At 39.0% G+C, this 19,563-nt stretch overlaps 2 protein-coding genes across 4 annotated transcripts in view; one reads left to right on the top strand and one right to left on the bottom strand.

Moving 5' to 3' along the window:
* On the bottom strand, nt 1-2,106 carry tpbg (trophoblast glycoprotein). Its single transcript, XM_077575790.1, has one exon. The coding sequence runs from the start codon at nt 1,700-1,702 to the stop codon at nt 545-547; it is 1,158 nt and encodes a 385-aa protein (XP_077431916.1). The 5' UTR covers nt 1,703-2,106; the 3' UTR covers nt 1-544.
* A 3,175-nt stretch (nt 2,107-5,281) lies between these two features.
* The window catches only part of ibtk (inhibitor of Bruton agammaglobulinemia tyrosine kinase), a 39,775-nt gene continuing 25,493 nt past the window's right edge, over nt 5,282-19,563 (top strand). For all 3 annotated transcript variants that reach the window (XM_077576125.1, XM_077576124.1, XM_077576123.1), the window contains exons 1-15: nt 5,282-5,417; nt 6,053-6,965; nt 7,116-7,212; nt 7,360-7,484; nt 8,635-8,745; nt 9,321-9,491; nt 11,168-11,285; nt 11,517-11,697; nt 15,304-15,427; nt 16,044-16,221; nt 16,428-16,581; nt 18,282-18,666; nt 18,798-19,048; nt 19,145-19,231; nt 19,317-19,399. In XM_077576125.1, the coding sequence (XP_077432251.1) occupies nt 6,642-6,965; nt 7,116-7,212; nt 7,360-7,484; nt 8,635-8,745; nt 9,321-9,491; nt 11,168-11,285; nt 11,517-11,697; nt 15,304-15,427; nt 16,044-16,221; nt 16,428-16,581; nt 18,282-18,666; nt 18,798-19,048; nt 19,145-19,231; nt 19,317-19,399 (2,389 nt within the window). In that variant the 5' untranslated portion in view covers nt 5,282-5,417; nt 6,053-6,641. The remainder of the gene's footprint in view (nt 5,418-6,052; nt 6,966-7,115; nt 7,213-7,359; nt 7,485-8,634; nt 8,746-9,320; nt 9,492-11,167; nt 11,286-11,516; nt 11,698-15,303; nt 15,428-16,043; nt 16,222-16,427; nt 16,582-18,281; nt 18,667-18,797; nt 19,049-19,144; nt 19,232-19,316; nt 19,400-19,563) is intronic.

Below are 19,563 nucleotides of genomic sequence, written 5' to 3'. Positions count from 1 at the left end.
TGGATACAAGCAGTTCAGAGGCATTTTATTTAGATGAACATCTTCACAAGGAAAAATGAGTCATATCCATCTAATAAATCAAAAAATTATGCAATGTGCACTATAATCATACAAATAAATCCAACTATTCATCACAAGTTTGCATTCTAAACAGAGAAAAAAAATGCATACAAGTTTTATATTGTTTATCTTCAGCAGAGTCAAAGGGAAAAGGATGTGACAATCAGCAGAATATGGATTATTCTGTCATTTTGTTCATAAAAGCCAGTGTTTGTTTGGCTGTCGGGTAAAGTAAACATGGAACATTTCAATCTTTTCAGCCTGTCATGATTATTGATTGTCCATGCAGCATACATGTGAGTAAAAAGAATAGTAGACTATATCAGAGGAGAGCTGCAAGTTACAGAACATGCAGCAGCGGTTGAACAAGTGAGGTGGTAAAAGGGTTCATTAGGAGTCACGACCGAGGGGGCAGGAAGACTCATGCAACTTGAAGTCATATCAACATGTCACTGGAGGGCCTGACCAACAGCTCAATCCTTGCTTATACATCTGAGTTGATGCTCAGATTGGCCAAACGTGGGTCAGCGTTTATTTCATACCTGTAATGATATCCCTCCATGTGGTCCCTACAAGCATCCCGAATGTTGTACATCCAGCGCTTGATGCCTTTGCGGTTCAAGTAGAGCACCAACAGAAATATGACGCCAATTAGCGCCAGCACCAAACCCAGGAAGACGTACGAAGTCTCGAGCACACCTTCCATGTTGCCTGAACACTTCAGCTGGGACTGCTCCACCTGCAATAGTGGCCGGCGCCTCAGACGCTCGGGGTCGGCACAGGTCAGGTTCTTCATGTCCGTGACCTGAGTGGAGTTCTTCAGCCACACCAACAAGTCCTCAATAAAACAGTCACAACGCCAGGGATTCCCTTCTAAACGAATATGAAGGTCTGGCTTCAAGTTGAACTCAGTCAGCGTGGTGGGAGGGATATTCCTGAGACTGTTGTGCCTCAGGTCAAGGTCTTGCAGTTGTGGCACCTTTAGTATCCTGTCGGGGATTGAGATGATGGAACTGTTCTGCAGGCTGAGGTTGACCAGATTGGATAAACTTGTGAATAAATCATCTGGCAGAAGCACAAGGTCATTGTCGGACAGGTCTAAGACTGTCAGATGGAAGAGTTTTCCATTTTCTAGGACATTCACCAGCCCGTTCACAGAAGAATGATTATGAAAAGACCTACTGAGGTTCAACACCTGCAATTTGTTGTCATCTGGAAAAGCCTTTTCGCTGAAAGTTTGGATTTTATTGTTGCTCAGATCCAGCCGCTCTAGGTTTGGCAAGTTATGAAACACCATTTTCTCCACTGCCTCCATCTTATTATCAGTGAGATCAAGATCTGTTAATAATTCCAGGTGGCTAGTAAACGAGTCCTCATTGATACTCGAAATGTTGTTTCCCGTAATGAAAAGTAACTTAGAATTCACAGGTATGGAATGTGGAATTGCGTCCAAGTCCTGGTTTTGGCATTTCACTGTTTGCAAGGAACATGCGCATTTTTCTGGGCAGCCTTGACAGGACATTATGATAGCAAGGAGCAAAAGTAACTGCATCACACCGGACGTTAATGCATTCATTCGGATTCCTTCGCTTTGACACAAGCACGATGTGCTCAGCAGGCGCATCTTGTCTTTTACCACCATCTGTTGTGCAGATTGTGCGCAATGTCAGTCCGGAGCAGTCACCTCCGAGTGAAGTTTTTCTCCACCTCGATCCTTTCCACATCAAACGCCATCTAGCCCCAAACCATCTTCACGGAGGTCTTCATTTCCTCGAGGGGAAAAAATGTACACAAACTTCTTCGCTGCTTTTATTCTCCAAACATCAACGTGAACGTGCACACTATTACAAAAAAACAACAACAACAAAAAACACGTAAGGTATTCAAAAGTCAAAATCGGTTCAAATAAATTGAACCGTACCGAAAACGACATGCACCGTGACCTTATCTCCGCGATTTAATAGTTCCGTGCTTTCACACAGCAAGTTACAGCCTGCCGATCGGCTCGGCAACCTGGTGGGAAACCAAGGAGAGAGAGTCCAAACACAGGAGCGCCACTCCAAGCTGTGACTGGGTGGACCATACCATTGTACGACTCGGAGAGAGGGGGGTTTGTGGGGTGGCGTTCTTTGGGCTTCGATCACAGGAGTCTTTTTTTGCTGTTCACACTCGGGATTCTGCGTTTTCTATCCAGTCATCCATTATATCGCGTATCCTCACGAGGGTCGCAAAATTGTAATTTGTGATTGTAAATTTAACATGATCTTGAAAGTGGTATAGAGACTGAATGGTGGGCGCTCGTGGCCTATGACCTTTGAGACATCTGATGAAGGTCAATTAGTGACAATTTTAATGATGTATTTAAAAACTATAATAAAGTAGTCCTATCAGTGACTTAACTGTTGACATTTTTATTTTTGGTGCTGCAAATAGTCTACATATGAGAACGCTGCATTTGAAACCAAAACAACATTTGCATTCTTTATTCTTTTTTTTTTAAAAGACATTTGATCATGCTGTGTCCTCAGTCCTCACTGGAGCATTTGTGCCAGTATAAAAATGTGCACACACGGTGCATGCTGTATGAAACAAGTGTATGTTCATTTTTTGGTCAAATTTGAGTCCAAAATGCATACATACATATATAACACCCCCACTGTTACCATTATTCACAGTAGTGCTAGAGTTTATGTTGGTGTGGTAAGGTTCACTTATCTTATGCCATTCTTGGGGGCCCTGCTGTGGTTCCCTGTGTAACACTAGCGTCACCCTCCTGTGACCCTCTCGTATTTTGAGCATGGCTCAATTGACATTTACTTGAGGATTTCCATGAAATCTCAAACCTATATTCAGGCTGAAAGCAATATGGTGTCACAGGTGTTTTGACTCAATTTGACCTAATGGCCCCATTTTAAGTTTTAAAATGAAAAGACAGCAGCACTCCACACATAGATTTAGCAGGCTTTTGAATAAATTTGACTCACAAACTATATTTAGTAGCATGTTGTAGAGATATAGCCTTATCTTTAGCAACACAAGGCTAATTACTGGTAATGTCATTTTGTAATAATGCTGTACTATTTCAATATAATGGTATGATTGTAAACTCTAAAAATGGATTGGTTAAAAAAAAAACTACAACTCTACAGTAGGTTAAGATCACATTGGCTTGATTAACCAACAGATTGGTCAGACATTGACCATTCCGGGTGGTTACGGGCATGCCAATTTTATTGGTTAGCCAAACAACCAATACAATTGGTTACAATAGAGAGTAAATATTGATAGATCACTTGGAAATATATATATTGTATAAATTAATTGTATTCTCAATGTATTTATTAATTATTATGTGATTACAATAGTATTTAAAAATAGAAATGTGTGTCTAGATAGATCACTAGGCGTGACCAGCTCAGTGGGTTAGTGGTAGAGTTGTGGGTTCCATTAAATTCCTGCCCGGGTCATACCAAAGACTATAAAAATGGGACCCATTTACGTCCCTGCTTGACACTCAGCATTATGGATTAGAATTGGTGGGTTACATCACCAAATGATTCCTGAGCGCGGCCCCTGCTGCTGCTCACTGCTCCCTCAGGGGATCCGTCAAATGCAGAGAACAAATTTCACCCCAGTTCGACTACGAGGGTGTGACAATTAGTGGTATTTTTTTTTTCCGGGATTCCCAAAAAAATGTCAGCCTCTAACACAGATTAACCAATATCTTGATCAGAATAACCAATTTGTATCTGTTAGCCCAATAACCAATATAAATTGGTTGAAAACACCTACCATTCTAGAGTGGTTGTTTTAACCAAAGGATCTGTCGGTCACATAACTACCAGCAAGATTGGTCAAATTTAACTTTCTTTTTTATGGGAAATTTGACCAATCCGTTTTTAGGATGTATAAAGGCACAAAACCTCAGCAAAGTTAATGCATTCACAGACAGCCTATATGCTGTATGTAATTTTTAATTTCAAGAGATTTGTTTTTCAAGGTTATAAAGGGTTCACTTGTTCTTCTCAACTCTAACTTTAAACATCATGTGCATCATACCGAAATAAAATCATGCCCCTTCTGTATGCAAAGCCTTTATGTGAAGAAGCTACTGTATGTAATGGTGTATTTTGAGATTCTTGTTATTTGTTATTTGATATCTTGTTATTTATGATTGTATTATTTTAGGTAGTGGTTTTATGTTTAGTGCACATTTTGTGTATAGTGTGCATTGTTTATTGTAGGCTATTGGTACTTTTTTGCTCTTGCATTTATTTTGCCCTGCTGTCTGCATCAGGTCGGCATTGTAAATGAAAAACTGTTCTCAATTGTCTTACCGTTTTAAATAAAGGTTAAATAAAAATAATTCATTTCAGTAATACTTAATACATACACTGTACATCCAAACAAAAACAACAAATTACTACATTTCCAATAACACTGCAGATTACCTCACATAGACTGAACAGGATCTTAAATACAGAACAGTAAATGTGACAAACATTTTATTGATTTGCCTAGTCTACATAGAGATGTAGGCAATAATTCTTCCAGATATAGTACGTCTTCAGTTGTCAATGGCACACTTTAATCGCCTGATGCCCCGAATTTTTAATAATCTTTTCTTTTCCTTTTTATGAATTCACTGCCATTGATGGCTATAAACGTCAAAAATTCATTTTTAACAATTTCTATTAGTTTAAATTTGTTTCCACTTTTGTTAAAAATTGTATGAAAACCTATAATTTTTTTATTGTACATTTAGAACAAATGTAAAATTTGTGATTAATCATGAGTTAACTAGTGAAGTCGTGTGATTAATTACAATTAAAAAAATTAATCGCCTCTTGCCTTTAATTTTTAATAATCTTTAAAAAAATATATATATATATTTTTTATGGCAGTAAAAGAGTTAACTAATGAAATCATATAACCTTGAAACTTCTGCAGTAGTAAATTCAAAGAAATAAAGTATGTCATTTTATTTTCAAGATTATTTATTGTGTTTTTCTTCAAGGTTATATATACAGTATTTCAATGAAATAATTTCATACTAATTTATATTAATAGACGTTGGATTTTAACAAACCATCCAAACCAATACGCAAATGTAAACCAATAGGAGGTTATAAAAGGGGAAGATGACAACTAAGAAGGGAACCAATAGGAAACCCGAATGCAAAAGCAATCACCAATCAAAAGTCTTGTTGTTCATAGCGTTGTCTAACCCGGTTAGGCAAGGAGCCAGTTAAATTTACGTTACATCATTTAGCATATTAGTAGCAATGGAACAGTGGATATACACGGTTAATGTTACTTATTATGCCATCTCCCTTTTTTCGTTTATCTAGCGTAAGGTAATGTGATCGATTTTCATACAATTTGGTTTTGCATCTCGCTATGGTAGTTTGCGATAATGTCAGTCAACCTAGCTACTTCTGGCTAATCTTAACGCCTGTTCAAATTTAACATGATTTGGGTTTGTTAGCCTCGCATGATTTTCATTGTTAATTTGTTTTTATTTAACGTTACTATAGTACTGATTTTAAAGTATTGTCGTTGTCTCGCTCCGTAGCTACGCCTAATAGAGACACCAAGCTTGCTAACCAAGTTGGTAACCGGTGGAGGATGCATTAAACTGAGACCTTGTTTTTCCTTGCAAGTTGTATTGCATGACGAAATTGACTTCCACTATTTTTCGAAGTAACCATGACGCAGCCTGCACTTGAAATTAACCACCCGGCTCCAATGCTAATTTAGCGCGCTTGTTACGTAATTCTAGCCAAGTCACCATTGTCAATATGCCATCAAATAATGTTCCTGCATTTGCAGAAAGTATTTTAAACTTTAAAAAGAAGAAAATAGCGTCATATTTATCTTTTCTGAACAGAAAACACATTTTAAATCAACATTTATCATTGTATCAACATTTGTTTGGACAATGCTCAATTGTTCTAATAAAAATCTTTGTATTTTTAATTTTATTTTACAGGTTTTTCCTTCAATTATGGATTTTTGAAAAGAGAGGTGTGAATTTTGAGGGGAAAGGGAGGCTTTCCCCTCAATTTCATGGTTGGACTGCAGGGTGTGAAGGTTGGAGTTCTTGAATGTGTTGCCTTTTGTAGATTATCTGAAGAGCTCATAGAGAACAAAATATTATTTTTTTTGTAATATTTATTTGTATAATTTTGTACACAAGATAAACACAGGTTGCTGTTGTTTTTGTTGATGTAATGATGCCATTTGAGGCAAGCACCTTGGCTTGTGGTCCGAATTTTCTTGAGATGGTAGACTGAGCAAGTCGCACAGTCTCTGGGGTTGCTAGGGTGCAGTGGAACCTCAACACAAGCACAATTCTAGCACTCCACAGCACATCCATCTCAACCTTTTTGTTTTGTGATTTTTTTAATTTTTTTTTAGACTCAATGCACTTTTCTCCCCATTGAGGGAATTTCAGTACAGATTGTCACTGCCTCAGTGTGTGAATTTGCTCCTGCACATTGCTTTGTCTTAGATTTGTAATTTAGGTTGGACTGTCAGAAGGCAGCAGGCCTTATTTTGAAGACTTTGGGTAGCTCAGGATGAGTCTGGAATTGCCCGACTGCACCCCAAAATGCCGCTCAGTGCAGCATGCAAACGAGGTGGTAGCAGCAATAACGAGCGGCTCAGAGGGGCAGTTACGAGCTTTCTTAACATCACGCTGCCACAATGCAGCAACTTTGCGGGATGAATTTGGCCGCACGGCACTGCACCTGGCCGCTTCACTGGGAAAGAAGGCCTTACTGGAGTGGCTGCTGGAAAATAAGAATGCCGACCTGACAGTGAAGGATAAAGAATCAGGATGGACCGCTCTGCACCGCAGCGTCTTCTATGGACAGATCCATTGTCTCCTTTCCTTGGTCAAGGTACATGTTTTTCCAGTCATCATTGGTGAATGGGCTGTTGACAAAGCTTCATGTGACATTGTCAGCTGTTTGTTTATGCAATTTTTTTTTAAAATTAAGCTTCAATAAGTTTATTAATGGGAGTGTCATCATGATTTTTTTTATGTCCAGCATGGTGGAGTGCTTACCACTCAGGATAAGGAGGGTCTTTCTGCCCTGGACCTGGTGATGAAGGACAGACCACCTCATATTGTGTTTAAAAATGCTGGTAAATGTAATGTTTCATGTTTACTCAAACCATGATTTAGTGAATAAAAAATAATCCAACATAAGAATCTGAATCGATACATAATGCTGTATGCTAAATATTGGTATGCCTCTAATTAGAAATGTGTGTGTGTGTGTGTGTTTACAGATCCAACTGACGTTTATACATGGGGAAACAATACTAATTTCAGTCTTGGGCATGGTAATCAAGAGAGTCGCCAGCATCCTGAGCTAGTGGATGTCTTTGCCAGGACCGGAGTTTATATTAAGCAGGTAGGTTTTGTCTTCTTATCAACTTGCTTCGCCGCACCAAACATCCCACATTCGATATGTTTTCTAAATGTTTGTCACACTAGCCAAAAGTGTCCCACTTGAATTCAAACTCACTACAAGGCAGTATGTGTTGCATTAAAAAAAAAAAGCATTTCAGTTTGTCCATTGAGGACACCACCTGGGTACCCCAGCAAAACACTGTCTCCTGAGTCCTGTGTTATGCAACTCTCTCTCTAGAGGAGAAAGAAAATAAATGATCTCACACAAGAATGTGTGTTTCATTGGTGTAATGACCACATAAAGCATTTGGTTACTATCGCATATATAAATGAAGTAGACCGTGATGGCAGAGCCATGTCAACAGAGAGCATTAAGTTAAGTGTCATTATTAAACTTTCATTTGTCACTTAAGCCTGTGTTTGCATGGTTAACTCCCAGGCTGTGCCAACCTGACTACAATTTCCTGCATAATTTTTCACATGGGGAGGCTCTTATGTCTACTTGATGAGAGATGACGTTGTGGGCTACTCTTTAGCGCTGTGTTTGTGTTGCATAATTTTCCAGAACCGCTGTACTTGTTATCCCAGGTCATTTCATGAATCCCATTTGCAGTACAGGTGGATCTCATTTCATGATCATGCAATGACTCAGTGGCACCGCATATTATTCCCCTTTTCTTCTTAGTTCAATGCAACAGGTGCCAGAGGTTAAATATTAATTCCACATTGACATGTTTTAATTAAATGAACAGCCATGATATGTGTGAATGTCCACATCAATGTCATACTTGGCAAAACACCACCGTGCTCTATTGAATGTTTAAGGGGAGCCATGTATTAGTAATGATGTTTGCTTTTCCTCTCGTCCGCCAGCCTTTTTATTGGCATAGTATTTTACTATCACTACAAGAGGCCTTGGCTGATGGACATGGAACAAGATGGCAACATCTATCATGAGGTCAAATTGGAACAAGTCTTAGTGCAAACAGTAATTTGAGATATGAGTTTTGCATTTATCCCTCCTGTAATATATTTATGGATGTCCTGCCTGTTATAAAAGTGTCGTTTATTATTATTCATTTTATTTTTTTAGCTATAAAACATGACAAATTTGAATAGTAATGGTTTTTTTTTCTTCATCGCTCTTTTAGGTGGCACTCTGCAAGTTCCATTCAGTGTTCCTGTCTCAAAAAGGTCAGGTGTTCACATGTGGACATGGACAAGGAGGGCGGCTTGGCCATGGAGATGAACAGACTTACCTGGTGAGACTTGCGGTATTTGGCAGAATTTTGGTCAAAAAGTAGGGGAAAAATACAGTCTGTCCTTATTTTATGAAGTAGTTCTACTGTATTCCTATGGGCAAATCTGGACGTGGTTCTTCAGAACGTACTGTAGTCTATCGTTAACTTACCTGAACACAATAGTGAAATTCTTAATGACACTAATAATTGTTTCACATCAAAGTTTGGTCTCTTTTAGTTGGTTAGTCAATAAATTTATGTGCCCTCGGATTGCTGGGTAACTAATCCAGGGAAGTGCCTCTCACAGTGCTGGGATAGGATCCTGCTCACCTGTCACCTGATTGAGTACAAGTGCTACAGAAATAGACAAATGGCCGCATTAGCATACATGTGTACTGTACTTGTTTTGCTTTCATTTGCAGGCTCAATTGACACCGCACCACTTGTCTTGAATTACACATTCTCCTAGTAGCTTCTAATTTGCTACCCTGGGGGGACAATGCATAGTGCCTATCCTAGCTACATATAAAATATCCAAGGACCATTTGCTCCCATTTGCACATACTAAGTTTCACCATCTTCTCACTTCATTTCAGGTTCCCCGAATGGTGGAGGGTCTGATGTCCCACCACTGTTCTCAGGTTGCAGCAGCAAAAGACCACACAGTGGTGCTGACAGAAGGCGGCTATGTTTACACTTTTGGGCTAAACACCTTTCACCAGCTCGGTTTGACTCCTCCGCCAGTTTCGGCACATGTTCCTAAACAGGTGAATATGGCATATAGAATACGGTGATCCTTGTTTTATGTAATCTATATACAAACCCAAATCCCAAAAAGTTGAGACACTATACAAATTGTGAATAAAAATTGAATGCAATGATGTGGAAGTGCCAAATTTCAATATTTTATTTAAAATAGAACATAGATGACAGGTCAAAAGTTTAAACTGATATAATGTGTAATTGTAATGTGAAAATATGTTGATTTTAAATTACATTGTGTCAACAAATCTCAAAAAAGTTGGGACAGGTAGCAATAAGAGGCTGGAAAAGTCAATTGCACTTATAATGAACAGCTGGAAGACCAATTACCACTAATGAGGTCCATTGGCAACATCATTGAGTAGAAAAAAAAGCTTCTCAGTGACGGTATCTTTCAGAAGCGAAGATGGGTAGAGGATCACCAATTCCCACAGTGCTGCGCAGAAAGATTTTTGCAAAGAGTTTGAAGTTATCATATACAGTGCCATTACATCATCCAAAGATTCCGAGAATCTGGGACAATTTCTGTGCGTAAGGGTCAAGGCCGAAAACCTATACTGGATGCCCATGATCTTCGGGCCCTTAAACGGCACTGCACCACAAACAGAAAGGCTACTGTAAGGGATATCACAGAATGGGCTCAGCTATACTTCCAGAAACTATTGTCGGTGAACACAATCCACCGTGCCAGCCGCCGTTGCCAGCTGAAACTCTACAGTACAAAGAAGAAGCCATTTCTAAACAGGATCCTGAAGTGTAGGCGTTTTATCTGGGCCATTTAAAATGGAGTGTGGAAAACTATTCTGTGGTCAGACAAATCACGATTCAAAGTTCTTTGTGGAAAACTGGGACGTCATGTCATACGGACTAAAGGGGACAAGGACAACCCAAGTTGTTATCAGCGCTCAGTTTATAAGCCTGCATCTTTGATGGTATGGGGTTGCATGAGTGCGTGTGGTATGGGCAGCTTGCACATGTGGAAAGGCACCGTTAATGCTGAAAGGTATATTCAGGTTCTAGAACAACATATGCTTCCATCCAGACGTCGTCTCTTTCAGAGAAGACCTTGCATTTTTCAACACGATAATGCCAGACCACATGCAGCATCAATTACAACACCATGGCTGCGTAGGAAAAGAATCCGGGTATTGAAATGGCCAACCTGCAGTCCAGATCTCTTACCTATAGAGAACATTTGGCGTATCATAAAGAGGAAGGTGCAACAAATAAGGCCCAAGACAGTTGACCAGTTAGAGAGACGCGTGTTAGACAAGAATGGGACAGCGTTCCTATTTCTAAACTTGAGAAATTTGTCTCTTCGGTCCCCAGACGTTTGCAAGAAGAGGGGATGCCTCACAGTGGTGAAAATGGCCATGCCCCAACTTTTTTTTTTATTTTTTTTTTTAGATCTGTTGACACCATGGAATTTCAAATCAACATATCTTGCCTTTAAAATAATGCATTTTCTCAGTTTAAACTTTTGACCTGTCATCTATGTTCTATTGTGAATAAAATATTGAAATTTGGCACTTCCACATTATTGCATGAGTTTTTGTTCACTATTTGTATAGTGTACCAATTTTTGGGATATTGTTTTTTGTAATAGTTATTATGAACCACATGAGTCTACAAATCCCTATGTCTTGTTTATTTGGTTTTGTCTCGTTCTTTTGGTACATAGGTGTTTTCCAAGACACTAAAAGGGAGAACTATAATTGGAGTTGCAGCCGGAAGGTTTCACACAGTGCTGTGGACTAGGGAGGCAGTTTATACAATTGGACTCAATGGAGGGCAGCTTGGTAAGACCTGCAAATAAATGGTTTGGCTAGGTGACAAATTATAGCAGTTAAAAATCACCCGTTCTCTTACTGTGTTAAAATGAAGCGTAAAACATTTATTTGTTTTTCCTGTAAATTGTGGAGCTTATTACTGTGTTTGAGGTAAATGTTAAAAACACATTATAATATTATTACATTAAAACACAGCTGCTATTGGGTGTATTAATGCCGAGTGTATGTCTTGGTTTTCAGGTTACCTGTTGGACCCCAATGGGGAGAAATGTGTAACAGCCCCACGGCAGGTATCTGCCCTACACCACAAGGATGTCACCATAGCAATGGCTGCCGCAAGTGTTGGAGCGACTGTGATCGTGACTGAGAAAGGAGATGTCTACCTGTTGGCTGACTACCAGTGTAAAAAGATAGCTTCAAGGTCAGTAGCTCATGAAAGACTTCTCCAAAAAGTCCAGAAACAGAAATAAAATGGCTACTTTTCCAAGGATAAATGAAAGCATACTTCAAATGATGAAAGATCTAGATCAGTTCTTAAAAAATAGCTAACAACTAGGCACACATTTACAGTACATCATTAAAAAAAAAGTAAACTTAGCAAAGCCAAGGAAATGACTTTCTTTAAATGACGTTAAATAATAAAGTAAAGTTCAAAATAATATTGCAGCAAATTAAGAAACTTACTGGAGGAAATCATTCTAAAAAAACATTGAATTATACCGGTAGATAAATAATACTCTTAACAAATGAAACGGTGGTTGTAGCTGAAGCTTTAAATAATTACTTTGTTGAATCCATAGCTAATATTACTAAGTTTTCTTTCACATCAGCAGTATAGTGCCAAGCTATTAAACCTGGCTGTGCCACTTATTAATTTAGGAAGAGTATCTGAAACTCAAGTAGCAAAGGTAATCTATTCATTCAACTCCAAATGGTCAAAATATGTGTATGAAATGGACACTGTTGCCATTAAGGAACTTGTCCATGTCTTGACCACACCTATAACTCGCTTTGTAAATATTTCGTTCACTCAGGGTAGTTTCCATGAATAATGGAAGACCGCAGTTGCTGACCCTCACTCAGTATCAAACTATAGACCAACAAGCATTCTTCCTGTCACGTTCAAGATTAATTAAGAATGAGAGGCAGATGAGCTATTTTCTCAATACAAAATCCACTTTTAAAGATCTTGTCACGGGTATCCCACAGGGTTCAATATTACACATTTAGTTCAGCTGCAGCAGTGCTTACTAGAGGGGTTGCTATAGTAGAGTGTGAAAATCCTCATTTGGTCAGTCGTAATTTTTCGTTTGTTTTTTGCACAGGACAAGTAATTTGTGAAAAAGCAATCCCACAAAACATATTAGTCTATCTCATATAGCTCATTTTAACATAATTTAAAGAAATGGTTAATTGACAACCAAACTTGTCAACGTCACTACTTGCTGCTTTATTAGTCTTGAGTAATGATTGTGTTTGTACGGTGTCTGTATTATTCATTTTATTTCCTTTCCTGTTAAATTGTGCTTTTTGTTGTTGTGGTTGTTGCTTCACATTAGCCATTTTCCTTATGGCAGAGTAGCTATCAATGAAAATGAGCCTTCTGGCTATAATTGTTGGTGCATTTACATTTTATTTTTGAAATGTTTATTTTTGTACATTGGCCCTCTACAACAGGCTTCCCCAATCCTGATTCTCAAGGGCCAGAGTCCTGCAGGTTCTAGACCTTTCTGTCCACCAATACACCTGATTCTAAAGATCAGGCTACTGCAGAGCTTGCTGATGAGCTTATAATGTGAATCAGGTGTGTTGGGGGGCAGAAACATCTAAAACCTGCTGGTCTCCGGCCTTCGAAGATCAGGACTGGGGAAGCCTGCGTTACAACAAACAAAGAGAATTGGCAAAAAAATTCATCTTGTCTACAAATCTATATCGTCCTGTTTTTTTTCTATTTTACGACAAAAAAGGTTGTGCATCTTGACTAGTTTCGGCGACGACTGCCACCTTCCTCATAAACTCTCAAACTGACAGTTGTGACTTGTCTTATCAGTTGATGCAAACTTATTTAGTCGCACGTTAACAAAAAAACTAGGAAAATTTACTAGAAAAGGGACTTAATTTCGCCATAACACCCCAAAGGATGCCCCACGAAGATTTCATACTAGCAACAGAATTAGCATGCAACAAAATACAGGATCCAGGTGTAAAAGCGGACCTTAGAAACACGATTACAGGCATACTCAAACGCAACAAATTATCGAAGAGCATTACAAAACAAGAAAGGTTAGCCATAGACACGCTAAAAAAAAGATAACACAATTATCATCATCCTGGCAGATAAAGGTAGGATGATAGTTGTTATGGATGCAGATATGTACAACACACAAATGCAAACTTTATTGGCAGATAGAGAGACACACAAAATACAAAAAAAAACAACAGAGGAAAAGAAAAAAACACTTAAATTATTATTAAAACCATTAGTCAAGGCAGGAAAAATAACTACCAAAGCATACAATAGGTACTCCGCTTTGCCCTATAGTAGAAAGTACAGGATCAGTTACTTACAGTCTTTCTAAAACATTAGTGGACACAATCAAACCCCTCCTAGGAAAAACTGAACATCATTGTAAAAACTCAAAACAACTGGCAGAGGAACTCAAATACTTTATTACTAGAACAGGACGAAATATTAATATCACACAACGTGGTATCATTATTCACAAAAAAAATAGTGAAGAAGAGACTAACCCCAGACAAATCACTCAAAAACGCACAAATTTATTAGTATTAGACATTACGCAACTTCTCACTTTTGTTGTAAAATCCACATACTTTCAATATAAAAACATAATATATCAACAAAAGGAATGTTTTGCCAGGGAAGATCTTCTTTCAGCCATCATGAGCAACTTATTCATGGAGTACCTGGAAGAGAGGGCCATCACCATAGCACAGACACACTATAAACCCACATTATGGAAACGATACGTGGATGACATTCTGGGAGAAGTAAAACAAGGACATACATAATATTTAACAGACCACCTCAACACAATGGACAAAACTGGAAATATCAAGTTCATACATGAGGAAGAATAACAAGGAGAACTCGCTTTATTGGACATAAATATTCATTACGAACAGGATGGCAGCTTCAAGACCACGGTCTACAGGAAACCCACGCACTCGGACCAGTATCTACTTTGGACCTCAGAACATCCCATTGCACACAAACTCTTAGTTGTTAGAACATAATTTGAACGCACAAGCATTATTACGGACATGGAAGACTGAAAGAAAGAAGAAACACACATAGAAATGGCACAAAAAAATTGTCAATATCCACGATGGGCAATAGAAAAAGGCAAAAATCAGGTAAAAAAATAAACGAGAGAACAAAAAAAAACCAGACAATCAATACAAGGAAACAATCAAATTACCATATATTAGAGGTGTCACAGAACAAATACAGCGAGCAATGAGAAAACACAATGTAGGTACAATAATTAAAGCCACCCAAAAAACTAAGGCAGGAATTAGTGCATCCAAAGGACAGTATACATTCAGACAATAAATGCAATGTAATATATGAAATACCCTGCAATAAAACCTATGTTTGGGAAACAGGAAGGTCTTTCAACATAAGAAAAAAAGAACACCAAAAGGAATGTGACAAACAGCAACACATTACACCAGAGCAGAAAAGGAAAGTGCCACTGAAGAAAACCTAAAATTTGCCATATCACACCACAGCAAATGAGAAAACCACATCATGGACTGGGACAAAGCAAGCATCATTGGAACAGAAGAACAAAAATACAACCGGTACCATATGATGGACCGTAATCACATACTCTGTAGCATAGTGCATAAAAGCCCACTTTTAAATAAGAAAGTAGTTAGTTTTCACTCCCTCGTCTGACATCAATGTCACGACATACTATTAAACCACCTGCTTGTCGCAGCTCGTAGTTTCTGTTTTTGTTTGAGGCCATGCTGATTGTCTGGTCTTGTTCCTGTTCAGGCAGCTCAACATCAAGAAAGTCCTTGTCAGTGGTGGAAATCTCGACCATCGTGTGAGTCCCCAGATTCTAAATGAGTGCGGAGGAGAAAAGTTGTCCATCTTGGCTTTGGATGAAGCTGGTCGGGTAAGTGCAGCCAGAAGTAAGAGGCAGTTACTTACTTACTTTCCCTTTTTTCAACTGAAATGACCATGACACCATTCCTTGTTGCAGTTTTATTATTAAGTTTTACTCCCTTTCCAAGCTTGCGTCCTCTGTTCTGAGGAATTAAATTAAGTAAATTCAAGTGAAAAACCAGATTAGGATTTGATTTTGAGCACTATGTATCTAATTCTGTAATTGAGGGTGGGGAAAACATTTTTTTCTTCACCTTTTCAACATACAACTATGGATGTGTATCATGCGTCTTCCATTGATGCCCATTAATCAAGGAAATGTGTACAGGTATGCCACGTGCATGTTTGTTTGCTGCTGAAAAACAGCAGACGCTTGTGTTCATTGCTCTTGATGTGACATGGTTGACTAAAATCAGTTTTTGGGCCGTAAAAGCGTACCGTTAATATGGTACTGTATATTAAAATTGTATAATTTTTTATCATAGCTTTTGTCTATTGTTATATAACCCATTGGTGAATAGTGGGCAGTTATACAATCTCAACCAATCTTGTCTTGATGGAGGCCTATAGATGGAAATGATGACTAAGATTTTTGAGTAACTTCTGTATTTTTCCATCCCTGTCAGGTGTTCGGCTGGCGCGCCTCAGGTAGCTCGATGAGACTATGCCGGTGGGCGTATGGGCGCCAGGTTTTCATGTCCGACATTGCTCTCAGCAAAAATGGCATGATGTTTGTGACTCAGGAGGGGGAGGGATTCAGTGGTGTGTGGGCTGGAGAATATAAAAAGTACAGTGAGAAAAAAGGTAAGTTGAGTAAAATAGTGATGGTAACTTGCATCAAGCACATAAAGTTATTAGATTAGTATTCTATCAAGATACTTATTGATTTTTGTCTTACCCATTTTACTACAGAGGAAATGGCACATGTTAACTGGTTAATTACTAAAAATTGGTATGAAAGAAGTCTTATGCCTAATCTAATAATTTTCATGTATTTATTCATACATCAGAGATGAGTGTGGAGGTTTGTGGACATTCAGATGTTGGCACCATATTTGAGCGAATTCGTCTGGAAAAGCTCCCATTCGTTCACAGAGCTGTCAGCATCACCATGGACTCCAGTGGTCGAAATTTTGGATTGCTTCAGGTTGATCCCAGAACAAGGTACAGAATCATTGTATTGTATACAAGTTCAGTTGATCATTCCTGGACCTAAGTCAGTGCTGGAAAGTAGTGATAGCTCCTAGTAGTTAAAACAGACTAGTTGACTTTACTACTCCACAATGACGTTTTGTGTCATATCAACAAGGTTTCATCCAACCACCTATTCATTCTTTGTACCTCACTAGGTTCACAGGTTGTACCTCACTAGGTTCGCAGGTATGCCGGAGTCTATCTCATCTTAGTTTCGGGCGAGAGGTAGGGTACACCCTGAACTGGTCACCACCCAATTGCAGGACACGTATAGACAAAACAGTCGTTTGCGCTCAAATTCACTCTGAATGACAATTTAGGACAAGTCTTCAAATAACCTACGATGCATGTTGTTAGAATGTGGGAGGAGCCTGGATTCGAACTCATGATGTCTGAACTGTGAGGCAGATGTGCTAACCGTACTCCCAACAATCAGTCATGTGTTGTATTGGTTTCAGAAGGTGGCAGAGCCACTTGCATCGGCAGATCAGCAACAGCATAAGTGAGGGCAAAGGGAGAACTGGGTAAGGGGAAAACAAGCCAGGCTCCGTTACGACAACTTTTCGGCCTATACTATCAAAGTGGAAGGCGAGCGGGGAATTATTCTACAGCACACAAACAGGGCCCAATTCCCATCATGCAGAACCTGCTGCTTTGGTGGGCCTAGAACAAGGAGCAGTTGGCTACTAGCTGATATGATTTGGCTCAACATTGGTGTTGAGTTTAAAAAAAATAAAATGACCAAGTCATGAGAACCTTTCTAGCTACTGGCTGATGTTAACATGTTTTTGAAACCCCTGCCTTTTGACTGCTCATCATCCACTTCAAATACTGCATTCCACATTAGGTAAATTATGGGAAGTTCTTGTGACAAAGTAGTTTTACTATTACTTGTATCTAGAATACATCAATTTTAACAGAAGTGATATGAAATGTTTTTCAATGTTAAAAATTTCCTCCCCACCCCAAATTTCAATTATCACTTAAGTCCTTTTCACGCTGCATTAAACAGGGTGCAGTGATCAAGCATATTTATTATGTATGTGGTGAGATGTGGGCAGTGGGCACCATGGAATGGAGCGCTGCCGCATAGTGAGCGGGCTTCTGCTGCGCCAAAGGCACCTCAAATTGATAAGCATTCTATTCGAGACTGGCTTCCGTAACCGCAAAAAAGCTACTCCAATCGGCCAGCGGAGTAATTTAGTCCTTTTTTTTTTGGTAGGGTTTTTGGTGGAACTGAAGCTCATGCACAAGAACTATCCATCCAAATTCCTGCCAAGCCATTAGGTTTTTTTCTGCTGCTTGTCTCCTACTTCTTAAAATGAGCAAAGCCAAGACTTTCTTTTTGCAACAATGAAAGATATATCTTGTCGAGGTGTTATCTACTTTTCGTCTAAAACAGCTTGCAAAAGTCTCCGTCTTTACTTCCTATAGTAGCCTTCGGCTACTATGTAAGCACTTCCAAATATGGGCTCACTGGCCAGTGGCCACTTCTGTCTGCCTGTTTGTTCTGCTAAGCGATCCTTTCACACTGAGCCAGTGCAGTTTGAAAAGGGCTCTTAGGTTGTGTATTACTTGGTTCCGTGTTCTGTTCTGAATGTTTCACACCTTTGTTTGCTCAAAACTACAATTTAACTTTAAGCTTTTTAAAATGTTTTCTTTTGTTCCAGTTTATATGAGATTCCCAGCATTTCGCCATCCTCCTTTGCCACACACTTCCAGAAACTTTTGGAGGAAGCAGATGAAATGGACAGCATCCATGATGTAACACTTCAAGCAGGCAATCGCACCTTCGCAGCTCACAAATATATCCTCTCCATGAGGTCTGAGTTCTTCCTGAAACTCTTTATGGTTGAGCGTTGTGGAATTGATGAAGAGCTTGATAAAGAAGTGAAGAAGAGTGAAGATGCTGTGGGCTGCGACTTGTTAATTTTGGAGAAAATTCCACCGGACATGCTGGAATATGCCCTGCACTTCATCTACACAGATAACTGTGAGCTTCTGGTGCACGGGTTCCAACCTAGACACCATGGATCTCTTATGGAACAAAGCCAGGTATGAAAAGTTACCATCGTTCTTTTTGGACTGTGGTCCCTCTAATGCCAGCAATCCTTTTTCAGACCAAGTCATAGTATTATCTACTGTAGTTATGTCCTGTAACCACTGTCCTTTTTTTCTTGGGCCAGGATTCAGAGGAGGAGAGGCTCATCAGCAACCTGCAGGACTTTGGGCTTAGAGGTCGTTCAGCACTGGAAGTGTATCGCTCCCTTCCCTTTGCAGCCAAAGGAGATTGTAACAAGCAAACAAGCAAAGGCTCCAAACCTGGCAAAAAAGGGAAAAGTAAAGGTGACAAAGGTGCCAATGAAAGACGCGACAACCCAGTGAAAATTTTACAGGAAGTAGCAAAGAAGCTCGGCCTAGGCAGCCTTTCTGCACGGTGAGTTTTATGTTCTGAATCCTACATGACATCCTGTTTCAATTTCAAAATTCCAAATTCAATTTCTTATCAAAATACTTTATTTTCCTGTGACAGATTGGAGGGTGTCAAATATGAGGGTGGAAAGGTCAATGTTATACACAAGAAAACCGGCAACAAACTTAAATTCAACCAAAAGAAATGGTTGGTGTTCTAAAATTGTGTATGTTTTTTTATGTGTGCTGAATGTAAAAAAAAAAAAATCCTCCTCTCTGCTTGTGGCTTACAGTTCCTACCTGTGTGACATTACTTTGAAATCAGAAGATGGCAAAGAGTTTCCTTGCCATAAAAGCGTCCTCTGTGCGAGACAAGGTATGAAGTTGAATAAACAACACAATTATGGTACACCCAAAAACGCCACACTTTATTTATATTAGAAGTATTTCTTTTTCTAATGTGAATGAACTTGTGATTTGACAAAAAAATGTGAATTTAGCATCATGCTCTGCAATATGAACCAAAATTGGGCATTTTGT

Source organism: Vanacampus margaritifer, chromosome 9 (genome assembly GCF_051991255.1).
Source record: "Vanacampus margaritifer isolate UIUO_Vmar chromosome 9, RoL_Vmar_1.0, whole genome shotgun sequence".
In the NCBI taxonomy this organism is placed as follows: domain Eukaryota; kingdom Metazoa; phylum Chordata; class Actinopteri; order Syngnathiformes; family Syngnathidae; genus Vanacampus; species Vanacampus margaritifer.
Note: the sequence above shows the minus strand (reverse complement) of the source record. Positions and strands in the feature narration are given on the sequence as shown.

Excerpts from the sequence above, each read along its gene's own strand:
- tpbg (XM_077575790.1), bottom strand. The coding sequence starts at position 1,702 with ATGGTGGTAAAAGACAAGATGCGCCTGCTGAGCACATCGTGCTTGTGT.